This window comes from Myotis daubentonii, chromosome 5 (genome assembly GCF_963259705.1).
Source record: "Myotis daubentonii chromosome 5, mMyoDau2.1, whole genome shotgun sequence".
NCBI classification, from domain to species: Eukaryota; Metazoa; Chordata; class Mammalia; order Chiroptera; family Vespertilionidae; genus Myotis; species Myotis daubentonii.
In genome coordinates, this window is record NC_081844.1 from 87,134,273 (window position 1) to 87,158,402 (window position 24,130).

Sequence of the window (24,130 nt, forward strand, 5' to 3'; positions counted from 1 at the left end):
GTCTTAACTCTTGGGACCCTCACAGCCTCTGAGGCTAGAACCATCACTTTACAGATGAGGAAACTGAGGCACAAGGAGATAAGCCAATTTGCCTCCCGTGACACACTTAGTGTAGGAAGCCAGGCTCCAGCGCGGTTCTGTGCAGCCGCCTAACAAAAGCAAGAGCATTATTTTCACGGCGGAGGGCAGGTGCATTAGCTTCCTGGGCTGCTGCAACGAGTACCACAATGGAGACACTCTCTCCCGGACCTGGGTCTCGAAGTCCAAAGTCAAGAGGTTGGCAGGGGGAGCTCCCTCCAAGCCTCGCCTCTTCCAGCTTCTGGTAGCCCCAAGCGGAGCTTGGCTGTGACTGCATCACTAGTCTCTGGCCCGTGGTCATGGCTGCATTCCCTCTGTCTCTAAGTCTCTCTCCTCCTCTTGTAAGGACAGCATCATATTGGTTTAGGGTCCACCCTAATGACCTCATCTTAACTATATCTACAAGACCCTACCTATTTCCAAATAAGGTCCCATTCACAGATACCAGGAGTTGACTTCAACGTATCTTTGGGGAAGGGAGGGGAAGAGACACAATTCAACTCAACCCAGAACAGTTGCCTAACCGGGCGGTGGACCTGGGGCTGAAGATCTGCCGGTTCCGGTTCCGGGGAGGTGTTCAGGATGGGCAGCAACCTGAGGCTTCCCCGCGATGCAGTCGGACTGAAGGAGTCGGGGTGATGCTTCTGTATTTCCGTGACACTGTGTGCCCAGTCCAGGTGCTAATGAAAATTAACCACCTCCTGCCCCACCACTGGTGCTCTGGGAAAGGGGGCTTGGCATAAGAAAGCCGTATAGCAATTCTCCCTGCTTCCCAGACAGCCTCAGGAAAGGAGGGCAGTAGGAAGATGGTGGAAAACGCAGCCTTCCCAAACTCCAGGCACAGCAAGGCCAGACGAACAGTCTTCACTGGGGGTGTGGAAAGAAGGAGCAGCAGTGAAGACAGTGGGGGGGGGGGGTCGTTTATTTTCATCTATTTCCGTGAAAACTTAACAAGAAGAATGATCCCTCTAAGAGGGTTTTGAGAGGAGGGCAAGGGGGAGTGAGGAGGAGTTTCTTGCTTTCTTTATCAAACAAAGGTGTCCTTCGTTGAAGGGGCTGCTGAGATTTCGTAGAGATGGGAGGTCCTCATCTTGAGCTCCCGGGCCAGCTGACAGATGGACAAAGGCCAACAGCAATGCACAGCCAGCCAGTCCTCACACAGCGTGCCCTGCGGGGAGACACAGTGTCTGTCCTAGTGCAATCTCACAGGCTCAGTCATCACCCAGGGGGCTTACAGCACTACCTGGTGTAACGGCACAGGCTCAGTCATCACCCAGGGGCCTTACAGCACTACCTGGTGTAACGGCACAGGCTCAGTCATCATCCAGGGGCCTCTACAATCTTACCTGGTGGCCCATCCCATGCACAGCTTCCAAGGTCCACCGAAACCCCCAAGTCAGCACACAGGGACATAGCTCTGCTGGCTACCAAATTCCAACCTGCTCACTGCTAATCAGTCCTTGCAATTCAAACACCTGCTCTTTGGGCTTTGCTACCAGCTTCATACTTGAAACCACTGCTTTCTCTGCCAGCATCTTTGTTCTTCCTCTTAGAACTTAACATTTGTAATTAATTAATTTATTTCTTTGAGGTGGGTAATAAGTCCACATCGCCCAAAATTCCCACAGTAAGCAGGGGTAGGAAGTAAAAAGTAAATCCCCTTCTAGAGGTGTCCCCAGACACTCAATTACCTGTCTAGGGCAAGCAGTGTTGGAGTTTGTTACCTACACTCCCAAATAAATTCTGTCTACATGGTATATACATATATAGTATTTTATGTAAATAGTTGCAAACTGCTATGCTGTGCTCTTTTTTCACTTAAAAATGTGTCTTAGAGACCATTTCATATGAATATATAAAGAAACGCTCTTTTTTAACTATCCACACCTTAATCCGTATGCTGTCTGTCCTCACTCCCTCATAGTAACTCAGTCCCAGATGAACTGGAAGTGAATTCTGCATATACCACATAGACTACATTTTAAATCAGACCAGCCCGAATCTATCTTCCAAATTTGATGCAATGCTACCTGCAGTCTTCTCCTGATGCAATGAGGGGAACAGGACTGGCCCACTGACCCGTAATCTGCATGATAGTAAGTCCCCCTTGGAAATACCCTGCACAGGTTGGAAAGGCATCCAGGTTCCCACACAGACCCAGGTTCGCACATGCAAGCAAACACACTTACCCATATTTTATGTCTCTCTCTGGTGCCAACTCTCAGGGCAAAGGTGGAGCCAGGTAACAACGGCCAACAAAAACATTCTCCATAATGCCTGGCGATGTCACACTCAAGACACACGGGACAAAACAGACCACAGAAACCTGTCAATAACCACACAAAAGAAAGGCCAGGTGCTCAGATGTGATCAGAGAGAGTTTCCACCCCAAAGAGCATTTACTGCCCTGTGCCATCAATTTAATGCTGCACCTTCTCCCTGCAATCAGGAGGAGGAGTGACCAATTCTCAAAACTCAGTGTATGAAAATCGCCATAACTGAGGCCTGTCAAAACTGTCTCCTTTTGTTAAACACTGACAGTGCTGAACCTGATAGAGCTCTGCTAGGGTCACTATGGTAATTGTTTTTTCCTGTCAAGAGAAAGCATTAAATAATGTTTTCCAGTTGAATCACAACTGTCACCTCTATTATGTTCATCTACCTGATTTCAATATTTAAAATAGACACAGTTATGATGCTTTTGAATAGCAGGCATTGTTGTCTGGAGATGGGGGTGAAAGCTCGTCACTGGCCCACTGATCCTGCCTGCTCCTTATCAGGACTTCATTCTATTTCTCAGGTCAGGAGGTTACTCTCATTTTTGCTAGTTTAGTGGGGCCACTGACATCTGCCAGTTTTAATCAGTGAACTAATAGAAGCGTGGTTCTTTGAACGTCAACTGGAAACAGTTTGTCATTTATTCATTCATCTTTAACAACTGATACTGTTTCCTACACATTCTGCATGAACCAACTAACACAGAGGTTCTGTCTTAAATAGGTTTGGGTCACAGACCCTTTTGAGAATATGAACTCGCTCCTCGAGGGAAAAGAAAAATACGTGCACACCGACATGCAAAATTGTGCATTCAATTCCACGGGGTTCAGGATCCATTGAAAACGATCAACAGGCCTCTGGTTAAGAATCCCTGATGGCTGAAACCGGTTTGGCTCAGTGGATAGAGCGTCGGCCTGCGGACTGGAAGGTCCCAGGTTCGATTCCGGTCAAGGGCATGTACCTGGGTTGCAGGCACATCCCCAGTGGGAGATGTGCAGGAGGCAGCTGATCGATGTTTCTCTCTCATCGATGTTTCTAACTCTCTATCTCTCTCCCTTCCTCTCTGTAAAAAATCAATAAATTTAAAAAAAAAAAAGAATCCCTGATGTACAGTTAAGATGTTATGTCATCTCACATCGGGAAAGATGACAACCTTGATGAATACAAATAATTAGGACTATGAAACAGAAATAAAACTAAACATAACCTTTAAAATGTTTTCAACAAATACGTTATCAAGCCATCATTTATATACAAGAAAGTGCACAGATCGTAAACGTTCAGTTAGATGAGTTTAACAATCATATTCAACCAAATAACCGAATGTGTAGAATGTGCCCTCACCCTGGAGGTCCTTCGTGCCTCTTCCCAGACAATCCCATCTCCCTGCCGCCCCCACCCCCAACTCCAGAGGCAACCACAATTCTGATTTCTCTTCTCATAGATAAGTTTCCCCTCTTCTTGGACTTCATATAAATGGAATGGTACATACTTTTGTAATTGTCTTCTTTTGTTTAACATCTTGTTTCTTGAGATTCATCTGTATTGCTATGTGAATCTGTAGATTATTCTTTTTATTATTGAACTAGAGGCCTGATGCACGAAATTCATGCAAGGGCCTTGGCCCTGGCCTATGCCACCTTTGCCGCCACCCCCACCCTGCAGCTTTGTCCAGAAGGACGTCTGGTATAATTAGCATATTATGCTTTTATTATTGTAGATAGTATGCCAACGTACAAATATTCTACAACAGTGATGGCGAACCTTTGAGCTCGGCATGTCAGCATTTTGAAAAACCCTAACTTAACTCTGGTGCCATGTCACATATAGAAATTTTTTGATCTTTGCAACCATAATAAAACAAAGATTTATATTTTTGATACTTATTTTATATATTTAAATGCCATTTAACAAAGAAAAATTAACCAAAAAAAGGAGTTCGCATGTCACCTCTGACACACGTGTCATAGGTTCGCCATCACTGTTCTACAAGTTATTTATCCATTCTCCCATTAATTATTCCAATTTTTGCTATTATGAAAAAGTACTATTAACACGCATATACAAATATTTATGTGGGCATTCCACTTGGGTGGGTTCCTGGAATTAGAATTGCTTGGATCATGGGGTAGATTTATGTTTAACTTCTACAAGAAACTAACAAATGCAAAGAGTTCTCCCAAGTATTTGTGCCATTTAACACTCCCACCCACCAAGTATGAGAATTCATTGTTCTACTTCCTCACCAACATTTGCTATTGTCAGTCTTTTATTTTAGCCATTCTAATGACTGTGAAATGGTAGTGATCACAGCCTTTTGATGCTCAGGTACCATGTCACTAGTGCACTAGAACTTCCTGTCAAGGCCCTTCCCAGCCTACCTGTCCCTCCTTCCCCTACCCCAACCCCATCCCAACAGCGAGGAGTGCAAAGTCCCACTCCCAGATTCAGTGGCCAAGAAGCAGAAAGCTAGGAATGCTGCTTTATCCCAGAACCTTCTAGGAATCCTCCCGGACTCTGGACTTCTTCAGTGCCGCATAGGGGGTGAGGGAGCAGGTACACAGGAACGTGAGGACTCGGGTGTTGGTGGGGAGATGACAAGGAGCAGCCTATCTTTGAGGAACATCTATTTCATTCATTCAGAAGTCTTAAGATAATCGCTACATCACGTACTGTAGGTATCACACGGCTGAATTCAGCCTTGCATTAGTCTGGAATATTTATTACCCATAAGAATGGCAAATGTTTCTAATTTTTTAATATCAAATGTTGTGGGTAACCATGGCAAAATACAGGGTGTCCCCCCAAAATGTATACACGATGCCTGTAGATTCTATTACATTTTGAAAACAAAATGTATTTTTATAAACACAATTATTCAAAGTGTGTACACATTTTTGGGACACCCTGCAGGTGCTCCATGCAATGATGAAAGTGGGAACTGGCACAGCCACTCTGGAAGGCGACCTGGCCAAACCCAGGGAACGTTAAATCCTCTAGGACCCAGCAATTCCACTTGCCAGCACTACCCAGGGGCAATGCTTTCACGTGCTCACAAAGAGGCAGCTACAAGGATGTCCACTGCAGCGTTACAAGTTAAAACAACTTAAATGTACACGAATAAATGGAAGTGTAACCAAACCATGGTGGTAGAAATCCTACCATAATTAAGAATGCAATGAAAGATCAATTAAGCACCAACAGAGTCAAATCTCTAGGACCTACTTTGAGTTAACAAACACAATTGCGTAATGCTATGCACAGCGTAATACCATGTACACTTTGTTTAAAGAGGGCAGGTGCTTAGGCTCAGGAGGGAGGTGAGCCAGAAATGCAGCCTCTTGTCTTCCACTCACAGGCCTGGTGGTTATGTAAGCGCCCACTGCCTAAATGTCCCTGGCCTGTTCTCTGAGACGGGCTCCACCTGCATGCATGGGATGTGGTTCCTTATTCATCGTGCCAGCTCATAGGGGAGCCCAGAGAACAAGCCTCCACAAACCAGAGGGTGGAGCCCGGAGAGCGACGGAGGAGAGGTAGGCGGAAACTGCAGCGAGGCACATTGCAGACCATTGTTAGCAAAAAGGCAGAACCACCTGACAGTGAGTCACTCCCAGTAGGAAGGGGGCACAAGCACGCATTGTGGGTGGGAGTGTAAAGCAGCACCCCTTCCAAGTGGAGAGCCACTTGGCAACATCCAGCACGATTCAGAAGGGCACATGTAAGTGTAGAGTGTACAACAGTTAGCCCACAGATAAGGCACACACATGCAAAATGACAGCAATAGGAGGAGAGTCACTGAGCATTGGTTTGCTTAGCAAAATGTCTGGAAAACACAGGTAGGTCCACAATGGGAACTTGTGAGTAAATTAGGCTACATTCATACCATGGAATCTATGCAGCAATTTAAATGATTAACTCCAGAAGTGCTGATAGGGTCTGATCACCTAGATGTACATTGTGAAAACAAACGTGCCGAACAGTGTGTTTACAATTTTACTGTGTGTGTGACTTGTATACACACACTCACAGCAAAAAAATCTGGAAGGATAGGTACCAAAACAGTAGCCATGGTGATCTCTGACGCAGTCCTCTCTAGTACAGGATACTGCTTTTTTCTTGTATAGTCGTTTGTATGTGTCTTTTTTACGATGATTATAAGATATTTTTATAATAAAAAGATTAATCTATTTTCATTGGAATTTTTGCAGACCTTTCCAAGCAGACAGACTCTGTCTGGGCTCAGAGGAGAACTGGGTAGAGAGAGGGCAATGATGGAGTAGCTGCTTTTCAGATACCAAAGGGGTAGGTGCTTCTGAAGTTTGCATCATCCACCTGGAACCCTATTCAAAATCATTCCTTTAAGCACTGAGCTGGATGCAAAGGGGAGAAGCCCTGCTCCCTGGACGCTCAGAAAGCCGAGGCTGCCGGGCCCTGCCTCGCACGCTGCGCATGGGATTGAGACAAGCAGCCGAGCGGCCAAACCAGCTGACCCCGTTCTTTCTAACCCCGAGGCCTATGGTTCTTTCAATGATGCGAGAGAGAGAAAGAGGCAAGTGAGCACACAGGCTAAAAGTCATGCAGGAAAAGTACCTCCCAGGAGCCGAGCACCTGCCGGGCATCCAAGCAGTGAGCGAGACAACAGGGCTCCTGCTCTCAGAGAGTGGACAGCTTACCCACATACAGCCCGGGGACATGAATCCCAGTCTGAGGCCTTTCCCTCTTCTTTCCTCTTCTAGGAAACCGAAGAAAATCCTGGGCCTCTTCCTTCTGCCCATGTTGGGCGGCTGATGGCTCCTGGTGGACACCAAACTCTTTTCCGCCTGGGGCTCGAGGTGCCCTCCACAGGGAGGCTGCAGGCTGACCCTTTACCATCTTTCAGGGTGCAGCTTAAGTCAGGTCCTCGGAGAGGCCGTCCTTTACCCCTGTAATCTCCTCTCATAACACCCTGCTTATTCCCTTCATTGCCCTGTCACAACCGCAATTATTGTTTATTTATTTATCTGCTTATTGTCTACCTCCTCTAAGAAACCGTCTCTGTCTCATTCACTATTAAGTCCGTAACACCTAGCACATGTCTGTACACAGGTAGGAACTCAGTCAATATTGACTGAACTACAAATCAATGTGGATTACACCTTCCACATAAGCCTTCTCTGGGGCCACATCACAAGCATTCCCGAGCTGGGATGCCTTGCCTTCTACCCACAATGCCAGGTAGCAGCCACTATTGCACTCAGCTTCTTTTCCACATCTGAGCTTTCAGCACCCACATCTTCAAAGGGCACAGAGCACCCACCTGCTAATCTCGGTGCATCCTTAGCGCTTTGCGCGCAGCTGTGAGCCCAGCTTGTGGCTGAGCAGAGCTCCCCCTGTGGGAGCGTACTGACCACCGGGGGCAGCTTCTGCATTGAGTGACTGCCACCTGGACCAGTCATTCACGGTCATTCTGCTGTTAGGGTCAATTTGCATATTACCCTTTTATTATATAGGATTTGTTGGGCTTTTCCTGGTAACAGCACCCCAGTAGAAAAAAATAGGAAGTTATCCCTTACTATTGTGGGCAATATTGACAGAACTGTCACTCAAAGTACCCTGGCCTGGCAAGTGGCAGCCTGGGACCTAAGCTAGACAAACTGGGCTCCGTCTGCTGAGACGTCGAGTCTCACACAGGAAAACAAAAGGATGCACCACACTGTCCGCTAGCTTCTGTCAATGCATCTATCCCTTCTGAGTTCCGTTTTCAGTTGATTTTTATTCTGTGAGCTATCCCATTGCCATCTAGTGAAACCCAGCATTCGCTTGAGTCTTGGTTTCCCACGGCTGCCAGAACAAAATGCATTCCACAGACGGGCATCGTAGAACCAGAGAAAGTATTCTCTCACTGGAGAATTAGGAGGCGAGAGGTCTGACGTCAGCGTGTGGCAGGGGTGGTTCCGTCTGGAAGCTCTGAGGGAAGAGCCTGCTCCAGGCCTCTCCCCCAGGTTTTGGTGGCCACTGGTCATCTGTAGCATTCCTTGGCTTCTGGGTGCATCACTCCATTCCTGCTTCTGCCTTCACATGGCCTTCTCTTCTGTGTGTTTGTGTCCAAATTTCCCTCTTCTTATTAGGACACCAGCCATGGGGATAGGGCCCCACCCTAACCCAGTGCAACCTCTTTTTAACTTGACTAGATTGGAAGACCCTGCTTCAAACTGAGGTCACATTCAGAGGTTTCAGGTGGACATGGATTTTGAGGGGTCACTATTCAACCCAGTGCAACACTCAACCAGAAAAACCTCGGGTCCACTTAGGTTCCACTGTGAAGAGTGGGTTCTATACATAGTTGGTTTTAGTCCTGACAACACTTGAGGTGGACATGGCCTATCTTCATCTTAGAGATGGAAAAATGAAGACCCAGAGAATTTGTTTGAAGTCAAATGACCGGTAAGAGGCAATTAAGATTCAAAGCAAGGTCTATATCTGATACAAACATGTTCTCCCAAAAAGGACATTATATTCCAGGCTTTGCCCTACCAGGAAATGCATTGATGGCTCCCCAACCCCCAACTCCAAGCTATGGAAGGAAAAGGGTCCACTTCAAGCCTGGGGCTAGGTCTGCACATCTCCACAGGACCGCCTGCCTTCTCTGTACGCAGTCCTAGGTGACAAGCAAAGGCAGGAAATCTGGACGACAACAGCAAGAGCCGAGGGAATCAGAGAACTGCCACAATTGCCTGGTCAGACGTCCACGTGGGCAGCAGTGGCAGGAAGAGACCTGCTGAGCTCTGGGTCAGACGGGCAAAGAGACAGGAATAGAAGGTAGGTCGGGACTGGTGCTGGGCAGTCTCTTCTCCGTGAGGCCCGGGCCGGGAAGGCACAGCCTGGATGTTCAAGGCACCAAAAAATGTTAGAGCTTTTCCCCCCGCAAGGCTCTTGGTTGAATAAGGACTAGGATCATGAACCACTCAACGCTCTCTGACTGCTCCATCCTGGAGACTTTGGGACAAATTCAGATCTTCCCAGAGCCTGTATGTAAAGAGCGGGGAGAGGCATGTTCTTCAAAAATATTAGATCCGAGGTCGGTTTGGATTTTGAACTTAAGAGACTGTCCCTCAGCCTTCAAAAGGGAAGCCACACACACACACACACACACACACACTCCAAGAAAAATTCACGAATTGCTCCCTAGGGCCAGAGCAGCAGGCCCTGGAAGACACCCGAGGAGGGTCAGAATGTCCTGAGGTAAAAATAGAATCCCTGAGCTTTGAACCTCAGTCCCCCTGGGGGACAGTGTTGTTGGTCCTTGGGAACCACTCTCTGCAAAGATTTTAATGAAGGGGGCTCCTTTTGTAATGTTTCCTCTTATTATAAGAGTACGGCCCATTCCTCATAGAAACACTGGAGAGAGAGAAACAAAAATAAAATAAAAGTTATTCACTAGCGTACCGTCTGGAGACACTGGCTGTAAACATTGTATTTGTATCCTGCCAGGTATCTAACTCTCTTAAGTGCTTCTCGCCCCCCCGGCCCCCCGCCCAAATGGTGTCTAATGTGCATAGTTTTGCAATCTGCTTCTTTAACTTAAAAATAGATCCCAAACATCTTTCCGTCCCATTAGATGTTATTCTACAACATGACTTCTCATGGCTGTGTAATAACTCATCGTGCGATGACCTTACTGAACATTCAGTTGTCCAGATTGTCGCTATAATAACCAGTGCTACAAAATTTCATGCCGCTGCTAAATCTCTGCACGTGATTTATTTCCTTCGACTAAATGCCTGAAAAATGTAATTACTGGGTCAAAACCTATGCATCACTTGAGGTTCTTTTTACATGTATTACTAAGCCATCCACTGGAAAGGTTGTACCAATTTATACTCCCACAGATGAGGGAGCCCATTTCATGAGTCTTTGCCAACAGTGTACTTTGCCCTTTAAAAAAATCTTTAAGTCACCACTTAGCCTATGAAAGCATCCACATCTCTGAAAGGCAAGGTTTTTCCTGCCAAGAAGTACATTTGAGTCACTAGAGGATTAGTGAGCAGTTATTCTAAAACCATTTAATTTCTGCCCTTGCCCCTGATGTTGCTTTTCCGCCCACTGATGTCCTAGGAAAGAAAATTGTAAAGAACATAAATGAAGAGGGAAACGTACAAATCTTCCTGTCTCTGCAGACGCTGAAGAGGCCGGTGCTCCAGTCCCCGCCCGTCTGGACAACGGTGGTGACCGCGGTCCTGCCTCTGGCTCCCCGGACGGGCTGCTTCACCACAGCCTGGGCTGGCGCCTGGCTCCTGGCGAGTCAAGGGTGGTGATTAATTAGGAAACAAAGCTCCGAAGGATGACCATTAAGCCAAGACAGAGCCATAAAGAGGAGACACGGGCCCAGGCAAGCCAAGCCCAAGCCGACCTCGCCATCGCCCTCCCTCCTCCTCCTTCCTACCTTCTCGGACTTTTTGCCCCACCGCTACTAATGGCATTATTATTCCAGGTCCTGCCCCTCACACTCAATGTCCAGTCTACTTCCTCAGTGCTTCCTAATAGTCAATCACAAACTCGGAAGTAAGGGGCCTCAGCTCAGATCCCAGCACGCCACTGCCTGGAACAGGAGGCAGGCTGGAAGGGAAGAGGATGCTTGTGACGTAGGCAGTGAGGCACCAGGGGGCAGACAGTTGGCTGTGCTATGGCAGGGAGGCCAGGGCTGGGAGCTGCCCGTCTAGATGTGACAAGCAGGGCCCTTTCACTAGCCATTCGGCAGTACAGGCGATGCTGAGGGGCCTAAGCTTTTCAAGAGCCTACAAAAGTGAGACCTGGGAAAAGGTACTGGCTCCAGAACAGAAAAACTGCAAAACAGAAATCACTTAATGCTCCATTAAACACAAAAATCTGGCATTGTGTCACTCTCACTCATTGTCAAATTCAGAATTCACAAATATTTCATTACATTTGGAAACTTACAATTCTTTCATTTTTAAAAAAAATCCCAAGTGTGTAGGACTGCTGAGAAGCAGCAGCCAATCAAACATGACTCACAGCCAAATAATTTCAAAAACAAAATTATAAAAATCATTTTGCTTACGATATGGCAAAAAACAACATATGGCTATAACGTATGGTATGGACACATTTGAATATGTTTGTCATAATGTGGGTGAGCACCTACTGCTATGGACTGAATCGTGTCCCCCAAATTCATGTCGAAGCTGACCCCCAACGTGACTGTGTTTGTTAATAGGGCTTTTCGGAGGATATGAAGGTTAAATGGGGCGTGGGGTGGGGTCTGGTCCGATAGGATTGCTGGCTGGAAGAGCAGGAAAGGCCATCCATGTACACACACAGGGAGAGGGCTGCAGGCAGAAAGAGTGCCCGCCACAACCCCACCCTGCGGGCTCCCCGACCCTGCACATCCAGACTCCAGAACTGGGAGAAAACAAACTCCTATTCTTCAAGCCACCCAGTCCACGATATTTCACTATGGCAGCCCAAGCTAAGAAACGTGTGTGGACTTCAAACCGGCCCTGAAAAATAACTCCCTTTACACTATCTTATGTCCTGTTTCCATGTAAGCTCCAAGGTTGGGCCCACGTTGCCTCTCTGGTGGCCCCAGAATCCAGTGTGTGCCCTTGAACCAGGTGGGTGCATGTATTTGTTGAATTGGGTCAAATTGAATCGAATTGAATCACATGTCTCTTTCACTGCATTTGAGTCCTCAAGTCTAGGTACCAGCGAGGTGGCCTTCAGTGTGTTTCAGCCTCCGGGGAGGCAGGGCTCTCGGGTGCGAGCTGAAGAAGCCTGCAGAGCAGCCTGCAGCTGCCTGACCCCTCACGGGCCCCTGACCCCTCACAGGGCCCGGGGCTCACCTCTCCCTGTGCTGACGGCTTCCCTCAGGATGCCAAGAGCTTCCAATTATCTCCAACTTTCAGAAGAGGAATATCTTAGCTCCGAGCCCCTGGATTCCACCTCTCCCTGAAGTAAACCATCTACAGCCGGCAGCCCTAGACTAGATGTGTCTGCCTCTACCTCACTCGGCATCATGTGTTACAGGGAGGCAGCCTGCCCCTCTCTGTTCCAAATCAAATAACTAAGAGGATCGCTTTTCCTTCGTGAAAATAAAAGTTGCTTTTTGGGGGGTGTTTTACCTAATTTTGAACACAAGAAATACAGTATTGAGTTTCTTGCCTTTATACCCGGATTCCTTAGTGATTTTTGTATTAAAACATTTGAGTTGACAAGCACTGGCTAAAACATTTCAGTTCAAGATTATGTATAACTCACGTGTCATAATGGCCCAGTGGCTCGGTTGGTTGGAGCATCATCCTGTGCACCAAAATGTTATGGGTTCAATTCCTAGTCACAGCACATACCTAGGCTGCGGGATCAATCCCCAGTTGGGGAGCGTATGGGAGGCAACCGATCAATGTTTCTCTCTCACATCAATGTTTCTCTCTCTCCCCTTTCTCTCTTTCTAAACAAATCAATAAAAACATATCCTCAGGTGAGAATTAAAAAGAGCAAGAACAAGCATAGCTACCCTTCACTGAGCACTTTCTATGTACAAGACACTTGGTAGCTCCTTTAAGAATTGAGTGATTATTCAGGGGCCGCCACAGGGATTGAACTGAAGTAGCTACTGTAGCTTCCTGCACAGCGTTTAGCTCTATCATCCCAGAGAACGTTCCACTACCACTCGATTTCAAAGGGTGGAACTCAGTGGCAGTCATCAGAAATAGTTTCACTTGCTCAGGCTTCAACATTTTGAGGACAAATCACCCGAACCAGCCCTTCTCTTTTCTCAAGCTAAGCGAGACCAGAAGGAAATAATCAGGTGCCCCCGTTTGAACTACACATGGGAAATGATAGCAACTCTTTCTTCCCAAGCCCAGCATTTCCCCTGGCTCCTTATAAGAGACTAGTGGCCCAGTGCACAAAATTCATGCACATTAAGAGAGAATTAAGTAGAGGAAATATTTTAATATTGCTATTTGCCCTTTCTCTATAATAGCAGTGTCAGAGATGAAGGAAAGTAGTAAAATGTATGTTAAAATAGTATATAAATTTAGTAATAAACAAACAATAAGAAAATGATACATTGTGTTGCCAACAACGGCTTCTTTCGGCTTCAGAGGTACTTTGTGCCAATAGTTGGCCTTTAGACATATTCCCACCTCCCTGCTGTCAGGGTCTGTGGTGTGGGTGAATGGATTCCTGGCTGTCAGGGTGCTGACAGCAAAGTGATCAATGGCCGATTCTGTGAAGAATGGGGTTCCTGCTGCCCTGCTGTGTGGGTCCTGGGTGCGGGTGCCATGCTGTGTGGGTCCTGGGTGCGGGTGCCATGCTGTGTGGATCCTGGATGTGGGTATCAGGCTCCCTCCTCCCTCCTGTCAGACTCTGGGGCACACCACGGGACTGAGTCAAGTCCCCACACACCTGTGCAGGCCTCAAATCACTTGAGACCCAGACCTGGCTGGCCCCACCCGCACTGGGCAAGACCCAGAACCGACTGGCCGCACACCTGTCAAGCCTGCCCCCCTTTGCAGCGTCACGTCAGAGCTGGGCAGGGATGCACGTAGGCAGCGCCATGTCCCAGGTCAGGGACACAGGCAGGCAGTGTCACGTCCCAGGTCAGGAACGCACGCAGGCAGTGTCACGTCCCAGCTCAGGGACGCAGGCAGGCAGTCTCATCTCAGTGCTGAGCAGGGACGCACACAGGCAGCGTGACGTTAGCACTGGGCAGGCCTGCACAGCCTGTGCTGGGGGCAGAAGTCCCTGCCCCATCCCTGCCCAGCAGCTCCTGCCTGTTGACGAGTCACCAGTCACCACTGGGACACTGTTAGAACCAATTAGCATATTCCCTCTTTACTACATAGATTGATTTGATCAATCAAACCCAAGAGCAAAAGCTGGGGAGAGAAAGGGGTAAGAGAAGGAGGGAAAACGCCGAACTCCCTACCTCCAGTTGGAAATTAAATGTTCATCTTCAGATGACATGAGTGAAAGCGACAGAGGAGAGTGCACATTGAGTAAGCACACATTCTCGGGAAACTTGGAGAAGTCGCTTCCAAACCAATCCATAGTGACAGGAGTTCCCCGGTCACTGGGCTATCCTTTCCCTTGACAGTAAACTGGTTCTAACACAGGTTCAGTCCAAAGGGGAATAGCTCTTCTGAAGAATGTTGCCTTGACATTCTGGAACCTGAGGTCACAGCCGCTCAATGGACAGGCATCTTATTATTTAAAGACAGGCACACGCCTAACTGTGGCATGTCCGTCTTACTAATCTGAAGGGAGATGCGGCTCAAGATATAGTGTATGGTAAAAAACAAAAAAAACAAAAAACAGCCTGGCTGGCATGGCTCGGTGGTTGAGCATTGACCCAAGAACCAGGAGGTCATGGTTTGATTTCCCGCCAGGGCGCATGCCTGAGTTGCACGCTAGATCCCCAGTAGGAGGAGTGCAGGAGTTGGCCGATTCTCTCTCATCATTGATGTTTCTATCTCTCTTTCCCTGTCTCTTACTCTCTGAAATCAATAAATATATACTGTATGTACTAGGGGCTGGTGCATGACATTTGTACACTGAGGGGGAGGGGCCCTCAGCCTAGCCTGCACCCTCTCGCAGTCCAGGACCCCTCGGCAAACATCCCCCAAGGGGTCCTTAGCTCTGTGGAGGTGGGAGAGGCTCCTGCCACAGCCACTGCACTCACCAGCTGTGAGCCTGGCTTCTCACTGGGCAGTGCTCCCCCTCTGGGAGAACACTGACCACCAGGGGGCAGCTCATGTGTGCCCCCTGGTGGTCAGTGTGCATTATAGCAATGGTCATTCTGCCTTTGGGTCAATTTGCATATTAGGGTTTTATTATATAGGAGATATATATATATATATATATATATATATATATATACATATATATATATATATATATATATATAGTGTTTTTTTTAAAAACTTATCTTTGGTGGAAAATCCCTTTGCTCTGAGATAACTCTAGCAAGCATTAATCTAGCAGTGTCACTCGGCCTTCCCTTAGGCGACTCAGAGGCCACAGATTCCTGCCCTGTCCTGTAGCTGAGAGCAGCAGGGCCTCTCTTCATCCCAGGACTGCTGGTCCAACTCAGCAGGATGAGTCCCACAACTAACCTGAGAGCGAGGGCAGAAAGGTCTTCCAGCCCGGACTCGGTACTTGAATCCGTCAGGAAAGTTGGTCTCCTAAAGTTTGCAGTATGCCAGGTTGTCCTCCGCCTCAGGCTTTTCAGAGCTCTGAGACATCTCTACTCCTGGCCTTCCTTGACCGTGCCAGTAAAGAGGTGCCGCTTGCTGCTTTCCTTCCCAGCCCCCAGGGGGTCCGTGAACAAAGGCAGGAATGGGCGGGCGATTGCCTCCCCACTGCTTGGAGTCCTCAGGGACTCAGGAGCCTCTGAAATACAGCTCTAAGACATGCCTTATGGAGGTGTGAACCCCCCAAACAGGGAAAATGTTTTTGGAGGCCAAAAAAATTAGACAAAATTGCACAGTGAGGGGAGGAGTCAGCAATCATAATTCAGTGTTGTAGTAAAAAGACGACAGGAGGGAACTGCCAACTATGCTACATACTCCCGTCATCAGACCCACGCAGAATGGTTGCTTGGGGTTCCGAACTTCAAGGCACTGACTTGAGCAAGTTGTTAACAAAAACCTATACAATACCTCCCAAATCAAGGGTCTTCAGGTAAAGCTTCGTAACTGCCTACGCTCCCTGGGTTCTGGGCAATCTTACTCTCTTCTTAACCAAAAGACAGCATCCCACATGAAGGACACCACGTGTCTTCAGCTTTCCCCTCTATTCCAAGTGCTTAGCACAGTATTTGAAACATAATACGCATCAGTAATGTGTTGAATAAATATGGTATACATGAAATTCAAATACTGTGAATTGAACAACAAAAATTAAGAGGTAATTACTTGCTTTGCCAAAAATATTTACAATAAGATTGCTTTGAAGAGCGAACAATCACTGTACATGCAAGCTGATCCCCATGCTTTAACATTCCGTTTGTGCCCAACTTTTCTAATCAAGCATCCATTGTATGATGTGACTAATCCACATGCCACACAGCTCCTTCACCTAAAAATAAAATGAAAAAGGAATGTTCTTCTCTATAGAAAAACGACAACTCTTTTTTTAAAAAAATTTTATTTATTTCAGAGAGAAAGGGAGAGATAGAAACATCAATGATGAGAGAGAACCATTGATCTGCTGCCTCCTGCATCCTACTGGGGATGTGCCCTGACAGGGAATCGAACCCGCGACCTCCTGGTTCACCACTGAGCCATGCTGGCCGAGCATGACAACTCTTTATGAAAAAGAAATGACAGCATGAAGAGGCGAGCATTTCCAAAGCCCCCAACATAACTCCTTCAGCCAAGGAGCTTCGCGGGGAACTAAATCTGTGGTCAAAAACTGGGAGCCGGACGTTTCCAAGGTGCCAATTCAGACCACACCTCCTTCCACAGATTTCTGGTTGCAAAAGAAATAATGTATCTCATCTCTGGAGAGTTCCAGAAATTCTGGAAATGTATCTTGGCAATGGAAAGTTCTGAAATTGTTTTCTAAAAATATTTTAAACTCTGGAAGTGACTTTAAAATATGTATCTTTATAATGAAAAGTCTGGACGTGATCAAAATGTATCTTTAAAATGAAGAATTTGGGAAATAACCAAATTTAGTATCACCACGAGTGGGACATTATTATAACTGATACTATGCACCTCTTGAAATGATTCATAGGAAATAATGTTTAACCTAAATTTCACTGTCTCTAGAACACCCTGTCCAATAGAAATATGCCAGTCTCATATGCAACTTTTCTAGTTTTAAACGTAATTTTAATATACTTGACCCAATTTATTCAAAATATTATTTCAGCATGTAATCAATCTAAAAGAAAATTATTATTGAGATAGTTTGTATTCTCTGTCATACAAAGGCTTTGAAACTGGAAGTGTGGTCTATACTCTTACAGAACACCTCAATTCAGACCAGTCACCTCTAAAAAAAACGAGTCAACTGATAAACTGATAAACAAAACAGTGCGATACGGAGTTGAACAGTTCCATCGGCAACTATGACCTAAGGCACATAGTCAGAACTCTACAATCTCAGGACAGATGTTCTTTTTAAACTCACACGGGACGTGTATAAAAACTGGATCATATATTGGCCGGAAATTTGTCTTTTTAGAAGGAGGCATTAGGCAGGCTTCGGCGTGCTGGCATTGTGCTATCCCTTGACTGAGTGGTGATTATAAAGATTTTTGCTTTGTTGATAAACTGTTTGGCTGTTGTTCATTTTGTGTGTGTGTTTTACATGTTTTGTGTGTGTACTATGTATCTTATTGCTCACTTTTTGTGTGTGTGCATTACATTTCACAGCTTAAAAGGAGTTAAAACCCTTTAGGAAGGAACGAGTCCCCTAACAATACCATAAGCCCAAGGCAACCTGTTTTTCCTCCAGCATTTCAATTGCTGTGTTTTTAGTGGAGCACCAGGTGAAGTAATGGCTTATGCTTAGAGGCTTCCGTGCACAACACCTATGTGCCTTTCAACATAAAAGGCATATTCAGCCCAGCAAGATGCTCATTCTGAGAGACACACAGGAATTGACACTGTGGGAACTGAGCAGCCATGAGTCCCAACTCACATTTAATGCAAGGCAGCCAAGGTTCACAGGCTTATTTAGTAATGTAGGCACAGCCACTCACAATAGTAAAATTATTTCCTTTCTCTTTTTCCCCCCCAAGCACACAGTTCAATTGTCCTCAGTTAAACATAAGTGTGCTTGTTTAGGCACCAGGAAAACCTACTTTGATGTGGGGAATAACTTGGGCTATGCAGACTGAGGGAGCAGCAAAAGGATCTTAAGGAGGGCAAACCACAAAGCAGTTGCCCCAAAGGACCGATACCAATGACGTGGTTATAGCCTACAGTAACCTCAAGCCATACACCCTGGGTAGTTGTTGTTATCATTATTCATCACTAGCACTTACTGAAAGCTCATCACCGTCTCAGTGACATTACGGAAAGCTTACCACTTGTCAGGCACTACATGGATATATGATTTTCCTAGATGGTTATCATCTCAACATCTCTCAATAAGCCTAGAAAGTAGGTACATTATTAGTTCTATTTTATAGATGGAGAAACAGGCTGAGGAACTGGCTGACATCACCCACGTGGCAAATGGAAGGCACAGGGATCTAACCTAGCTAGCTGACTTCAGCCCCAATCCTCTTACCTGCTATGCTACAGTGCCTGCCCAGATAGAGGATGTTTGCACGTGATCGCTAAGGGCTCTGTCAGCGCTAACACCCTATCATTTGCTTTAATGAATCTATGACAGAGCATTCAACTAGGCCCAGAAATCTCAAACTGCACACAGCAAAAAAAGCAGCTCAATAAAATCTCTACATGACCTGGGAGTTAGCATTCAGGCTCCTTAGGTCATCAGAACTGATCTTTCCCATATTGAGCCCTTCAAGAAACAAAAATGTTTCTCTCCCCTGCCAGTCGGTACCTAATCTTCCTCATTATGAAGACAGATGGCACAGACAGTATCAAAAGGCATTACAGCAATATAAAAAAAACAAATTTGCAATACAGTTGACATGGTCTTTAAACATAATTGGACCCAAGGCAAATTTGATAAATGCAATTTTCTGGGGGGAAAATATCCTCCTTTAAAAAGTGCCTAAATTTAGAGTAGCTGAAATAAACTGCTTATAAACTATTAACATTAGCCTTGGAAAACAGTATTGGTGGTAAACTGAATATATTAAAGGTAAAAATTTCTTATAAATATAAGACCTTTTTGCGCTTTACACAGAAAACTTAGTGATCACAGTCAGGTCAAAATATTCTTATTTGTTCTTTTAAATAATCATCAGAGTTCCTTTCTTTAAAAAGCAAAACTAGCTAAACCTACTTTTTTTTCTTTAAAGAAGAAACAGCTAATTCCGTAATTGATGTAATATAAAAAGTTGTCAAATACGCCTTAGCCTTTATAAGTATGAAGCACACCTCATAAAAGATGCTGACACTTCTGTAAAATGTGAAAGACTAGAAGCTTCTGGGGATTAGGAATAATTTGTTTTTGTTTTTGTTTTTTAAGTATAATATAAACTATTTCTCTTAGAGGTCCCAAGAAGGAAAAAACATTTATTAGGTCCAGGAATCAAAAATGAGTTGGTATAATTATGGTTACATGCAGAATTTGATGGTTAGAAATGAAATCTATTTAGGCCCAGCCTAAGGGTCTCACAGCCACTCTGTAAGCACAAAGTAGAAGTAGCCCCAGAGAACAGGGCAAATCTCCCATCTGCGTGAGTTTAGTGAACCAGGTAGACCATTGTGTCACCAATATCCGCCCGCAGCCCGTTTTCAGTAAGATGGACGTTCTTGCTCACGAGGTCCACGTGGAAGACAGCATGCTCAGAAATGGGCGTCTTCCCAGTCAGCTCTTTCCCCAGGACGGGAACTCGCCTCGGCCCCAACAGTGGATCATCAAATCTCATCAGCTTCACTTTGGAAAGATCTACAGCAAAAAAGCATTTAATTACAGTCACTGCCTCAAACCCATGCCCTGAATCTGATAATTCACATTTTACACACATGATATCTAAATCATCAGATTATTAAATAGGACCCAATCTCAGAAAGCAAAGCTAAATCTAACAAAACTTTAAACTCTGCCAGCTTTTACCCAGATCAAAGATTGTCAGCTTCTGTTAATACATGCCCTGGAATTATAAACCAACGGGAAGGGTTGAGTCTAATTTTGAGCATTATCCTATAGCAGTGATGGCAAACCTTTTGAGCTCGGCGTGTCAGCATTTTGAAAAACCCTAACTTAACTCTGGTGCCGTGTCACCTATAGAAATTTTTTGATATTTGCAACCATAGTAAAACAAAGATTTATATTTTTGATATTTATTTTATATATTTGCCATTTAACAAAGAAAAATGAACCAAAAAATGAGTTCGCGTGTCACCTCTGACACGTGTGTCATAGGTTCGCCATCACTGTCCTATAGGGTCTTTCAAATCACTTTGTATATGCTTCAATTGCCTGTCCTTCAGAATATCAAAAAGTCTAAAACATTTCTCTTGTCTTGCTTCCTCGAATAGATTAAAACTGTAAGTGTTGTTGGGTTGGTTTTTTTTCAGAAGGTAGTTTTGGAAAAAAGAATTACTATTCTAATATGTATTACCAGTTTCTCGTTTTGCTCAAAGGAACGCACTTTATTGACAAGCTGATGAGACCGGGAGAGAAGGGAAGGCCGGGGAAGGGCACAGGGCCTAGAAGTCCCAGCCTCTGAGTGAGCCCCACGCCTCCCCTGCTGGAGATGCCTGACCTGCTCTGTGCAAGCTGATACGGTGGCTCCTGGCAAAGAAAGCACTTGTCCCTTGATCACCTTTATGAGCCAACAATCCTGCCCACAATTAAGTCCGAAAAAAAATTTATTTATTTCAGCAATTCTGAGACTTCCCAACACCAAATGGTTTTATTTTAAGTGGTGAAAAACAGGCTAAATGACTGCGAGTGGTGATTCTAGGTTTACATCTACCTCAAATTGTAGCACAGCTAGTTATGTAGAACTTGATCCACAGGAACAGAAGATATTTTCCAAAGTACTTCCCACCCTTTCTAAAGCAGAGCGCTGGGTGGTCCGTGAGCTACACTCCCAGTTATGTTGCTATGAGAGTATGAGGCCTCGTGAGAGAGGGATAAGAGATAAAAGGAGACACTCACGCAGCTGGCGGCTATGCCCAGAGTACAAGCTATCCAGGCATTCTCTTCTCCTTGGGAAACAAAGACTGAAGGACTGTGGGTTTAGAGGAGGGATCTTGGGGCTTATAGAGCAATTACCTGCGACTACCATGGAGGTATACCCTGCCTGCGAGTCTCTGCAGAGGCCACATAATCTACTGCCAGATGCAGCACAAGCCCTGAAAGTTAAAGAGGGAAAGGAGCAGACACAGCCTGCATGACAGCCCTGGTCTCGAGGGGGGCGGAGGGGTGGGAAACGCAATTTTAATGGCTATTGCAATTCAACATGCACATCAGTGACGCCAAATTATTTTGCTAGGAAAGCAGTGACTAATTCTGCCCACAGATTTTATGCGCAAGGACTTTTACTGTAGATCTGCTTCTGTGTGTGTGTGTGTGTGTGTGTGTGTGTGTGTGTGTGTGTGTGTGTGGTATGTGTGTCCCTCTAAAACAGACCTCCCACATCATTCCAAGCAATTCTGAATCAAACTATTTCAAAGAAGCTTTAGTACTCAATCAGGCTTCTAAGTGACAACACACATTTGCTTTGATGTTTCGCCATGTAGATCATTACTGCCATTAAATCTTGGGGCTTTCTTAGTAGTTTTACTATACTTCCTTATCCCAGACCTCATGGAAATTGTTGAAATCTGAGTCTGCAGCTACACAAGATTTAAGGCACTTAGAGCAGAGATGAGAGCAATTGAAAGTCCCTGGGGATTGATAATGTGAGATGGAGCTTTCACCTCCAAGCTCTTAGTTCATATGTGGCCTGGGCTGCGAGTGATTTAAAGTCATTATCATCAAATAGTTGCTCAGTGGTCTTTGTGGCGTAAAATGATGGTTTTAGCCCAGTTCCTCCTGGACCTGGATCATAATCACCCTCAATACAATTGGCACTAATTGGACGGTGCTGGCTATTGTAGCAGACAGAGAAATGCTATTGAACTGCACTCCTTTCCCATCTCAGCTACTCAGCCCATATGCAACACAAAACAGCGAATACAGCCACAGAATGGCTTCCTATATACCCACATTTCAAACTTTTCTTTTTGTGGCTATCAGTTCTAAGGATGGTGCTATCATTCTACAGGACCTAGCTTAAGAGGGAACAGGATAGATGCCAGTAACCACATGGAGGAACCTTGGAGACACTGTGCTACGTGAAATAAGCCGGACAGAAAAGGACAAATTTTGTATGGTTCCACTTCTATAAGGGACCAAATCAGTCAGACACATGAAGGCAGAAAGTAGAGAGCAGTGGTTACCAGGGACTAGGGGGAGGTAGAATTATGGGGAATTATTTAGTGGGTATAGGGTCTCAGCTTAGAATGATGGAAAAGCTCTCTCTTAGGGATGGAGGTTGGACCACAATATAGATGTATTTAATGACACTTAACTGGACACTTAAAATGACTAAAATGGTCAATTTTGTTTGTATAATTTACCACAATTTTAAAATAATGTCTCAAAACAATAATCTCTAGCCCTTATATATTGCTGATACACAGTGGAACCAGGATTCCTGTTTCCCTCCTGCTAGACACTCTTTCCCCTCACCCTCACAAATACAAACTTCGCACCCCATCCAAACAATATTTTCTCCATAAATTCATTCCTGATGACCACAGTTGGAAATAATCTCACTCTCCCACTCTTTTCTGTGCTGTGAATTTTATCTACACCTCTCTTACTGCACTCAGCAGTTTCTCCTGACATTAGGATCATGTATGCCAGTAGCTTAGTCCCCTATTCCTTCCCTAGATGCAGCGTCCTAATGAACAGTACTTGATGGACTCCCAACCTCCCCGAGTGCATTCAGAGGAGTCTCCACATACACACTTGTTGCTACATACACCACACATGACAGTCAATCAAGAAATGTCCACGAGCCCTGGCCGGTGTAGCTTAGTTGGTTGGGTGTCGTCCCATGCACTGAAAGGTTGCCAGCTCAATTCCCAGTTAGGGCACATGTCCGGGTTTCGGGCTCAATTCTCTGTAGGGGACATGTGGAAGGCGGCCAATAGATGTTTTGCCCTCACAGTGATGATTCTCTCTCTCCCTCTCCCTCTCTCTAGAAATCAATAAAAACGTATTTTTTTAAATGTCCACACAAGCTGAACGAATGACTTCAAGAGAATAAAAATAACAGTAGAATGAATTCCAAAGGGCCATTTTAAGTCTTCTATGTTAATGGCATACTGTTAGCCTGAATATAGTACCATAAATTAGGTCACTGTCTGGGGTTTGTAAATCTTTTCAGAAATTTACACTCATGGAATATGAACCAATCAACCCTCAATTGCCATCAAGAAGAGAAGAGAGAGATAATGCAAAATAGGGAATCTCGACATTTATTTGTCTTCATAATTGGAAAGAAAAAGAATACAGAGACATAATGACTCCCTTTGGACTATGCTCAGTCTAAGACCTGGCTGATCAATGAGGAAAAGAATCTGTAAACTATTATATTAAATATAATCATAGAAGATCTCGACTTAATTAATCTTGATAAGAAATTAAGATTATTTACATATTTCACTTGGAGGCACATTTTTTAGAAGAATGAGCTTTGGAGTCAGATAGACCTGAGTTTGAATTTCAGCTCAAGGATTTACCAGCTGAATGAACTCGGCACGTTATTTAGCCTTTCTGACCTCCACTCATCTTCCGTGAGAGGGGAATACCAACAACCCTCTGTTATCGCGGTGCAAAATGATTAAATGGCTAATACTCGGCACTCACTCAGTAACGTTTCCTCTGCTTCTCTTCCTTCCCCAGGAACCGACCCAATTGGGCAAGTTAGTTTAGACTATAAAAGGTGTATCTTTAATTCTGAAAACCTCTAAGAGAAATTTCTTGTTACAATTTTAGAGCTAGAAGGAGTCTTAGAAAAATATGTAATCCAGTATCCTCACTTTAACTAAAAGCTCAGTTTAGAGCTTAAGTGACACAGTCAAGTCACCAAGCTACCTCGTCACAACGTCCCAAAGAG

The 24,130-nt window shown here is 45.2% G+C and overlaps 2 protein-coding genes across 2 annotated transcripts in view; both read right to left on the reverse strand.

The window, feature by feature from the left end:
* Nucleotides 1–920: 920 nt before the first annotated feature.
* On the reverse strand, nt 921–14,437 carry PLAC8L1 (PLAC8 like 1). Its single transcript, XM_059698776.1, has 4 exons — nt 14,285–14,437; nt 10,492–10,628; nt 2,268–2,404; nt 921–1,246 (listed from the first exon to the last, which is right to left on the reverse strand). Exons 1-4 carry the CDS (start codon nt 14,404–14,406, stop codon nt 1,106–1,108), a joined length of 537 nt encoding a protein of 178 aa, XP_059554759.1. The 5' UTR covers nt 14,407–14,437; the 3' UTR covers nt 921–1,105.
* A 5,053-nt stretch (nt 14,438–19,490) lies between these two features.
* LARS1 (leucyl-tRNA synthetase 1) overlaps nt 19,491–24,130 on the reverse strand; it is a 51,279-nt gene continuing 46,639 nt past the window's right edge. The window contains exon 32 of the mRNA XM_059698777.1: nt 19,491–19,899. Within this exon, the coding sequence (XP_059554760.1) occupies nt 19,694–19,899 (206 nt within the window). The 3' untranslated portion in view covers nt 19,491–19,693. The remainder of the gene's footprint in view (nt 19,900–24,130) is intronic.

Coding starts and splice junctions, on each gene's coding strand:
- PLAC8L1 (XM_059698776.1), bottom strand. CDS start 14,406: ATGGATTGGTTTGGAAGCGACTTCTCCAAGTTTCCCGAGAATGTGTGC. Junction 10,629..14,284: donor CATTTAATTTCCAACTGGAG/GTAGGGAGTTCG, acceptor TTGACTCGCCAG/GAGCCAGGCGCCAGCCCAGG. Junction 2,405..10,491: donor CTGCAGAGACAGGAAGATTT/GTACGTTTCCCT, acceptor GGTTATTGACAG/GTTTCTGTGGTCTGTTTTGT.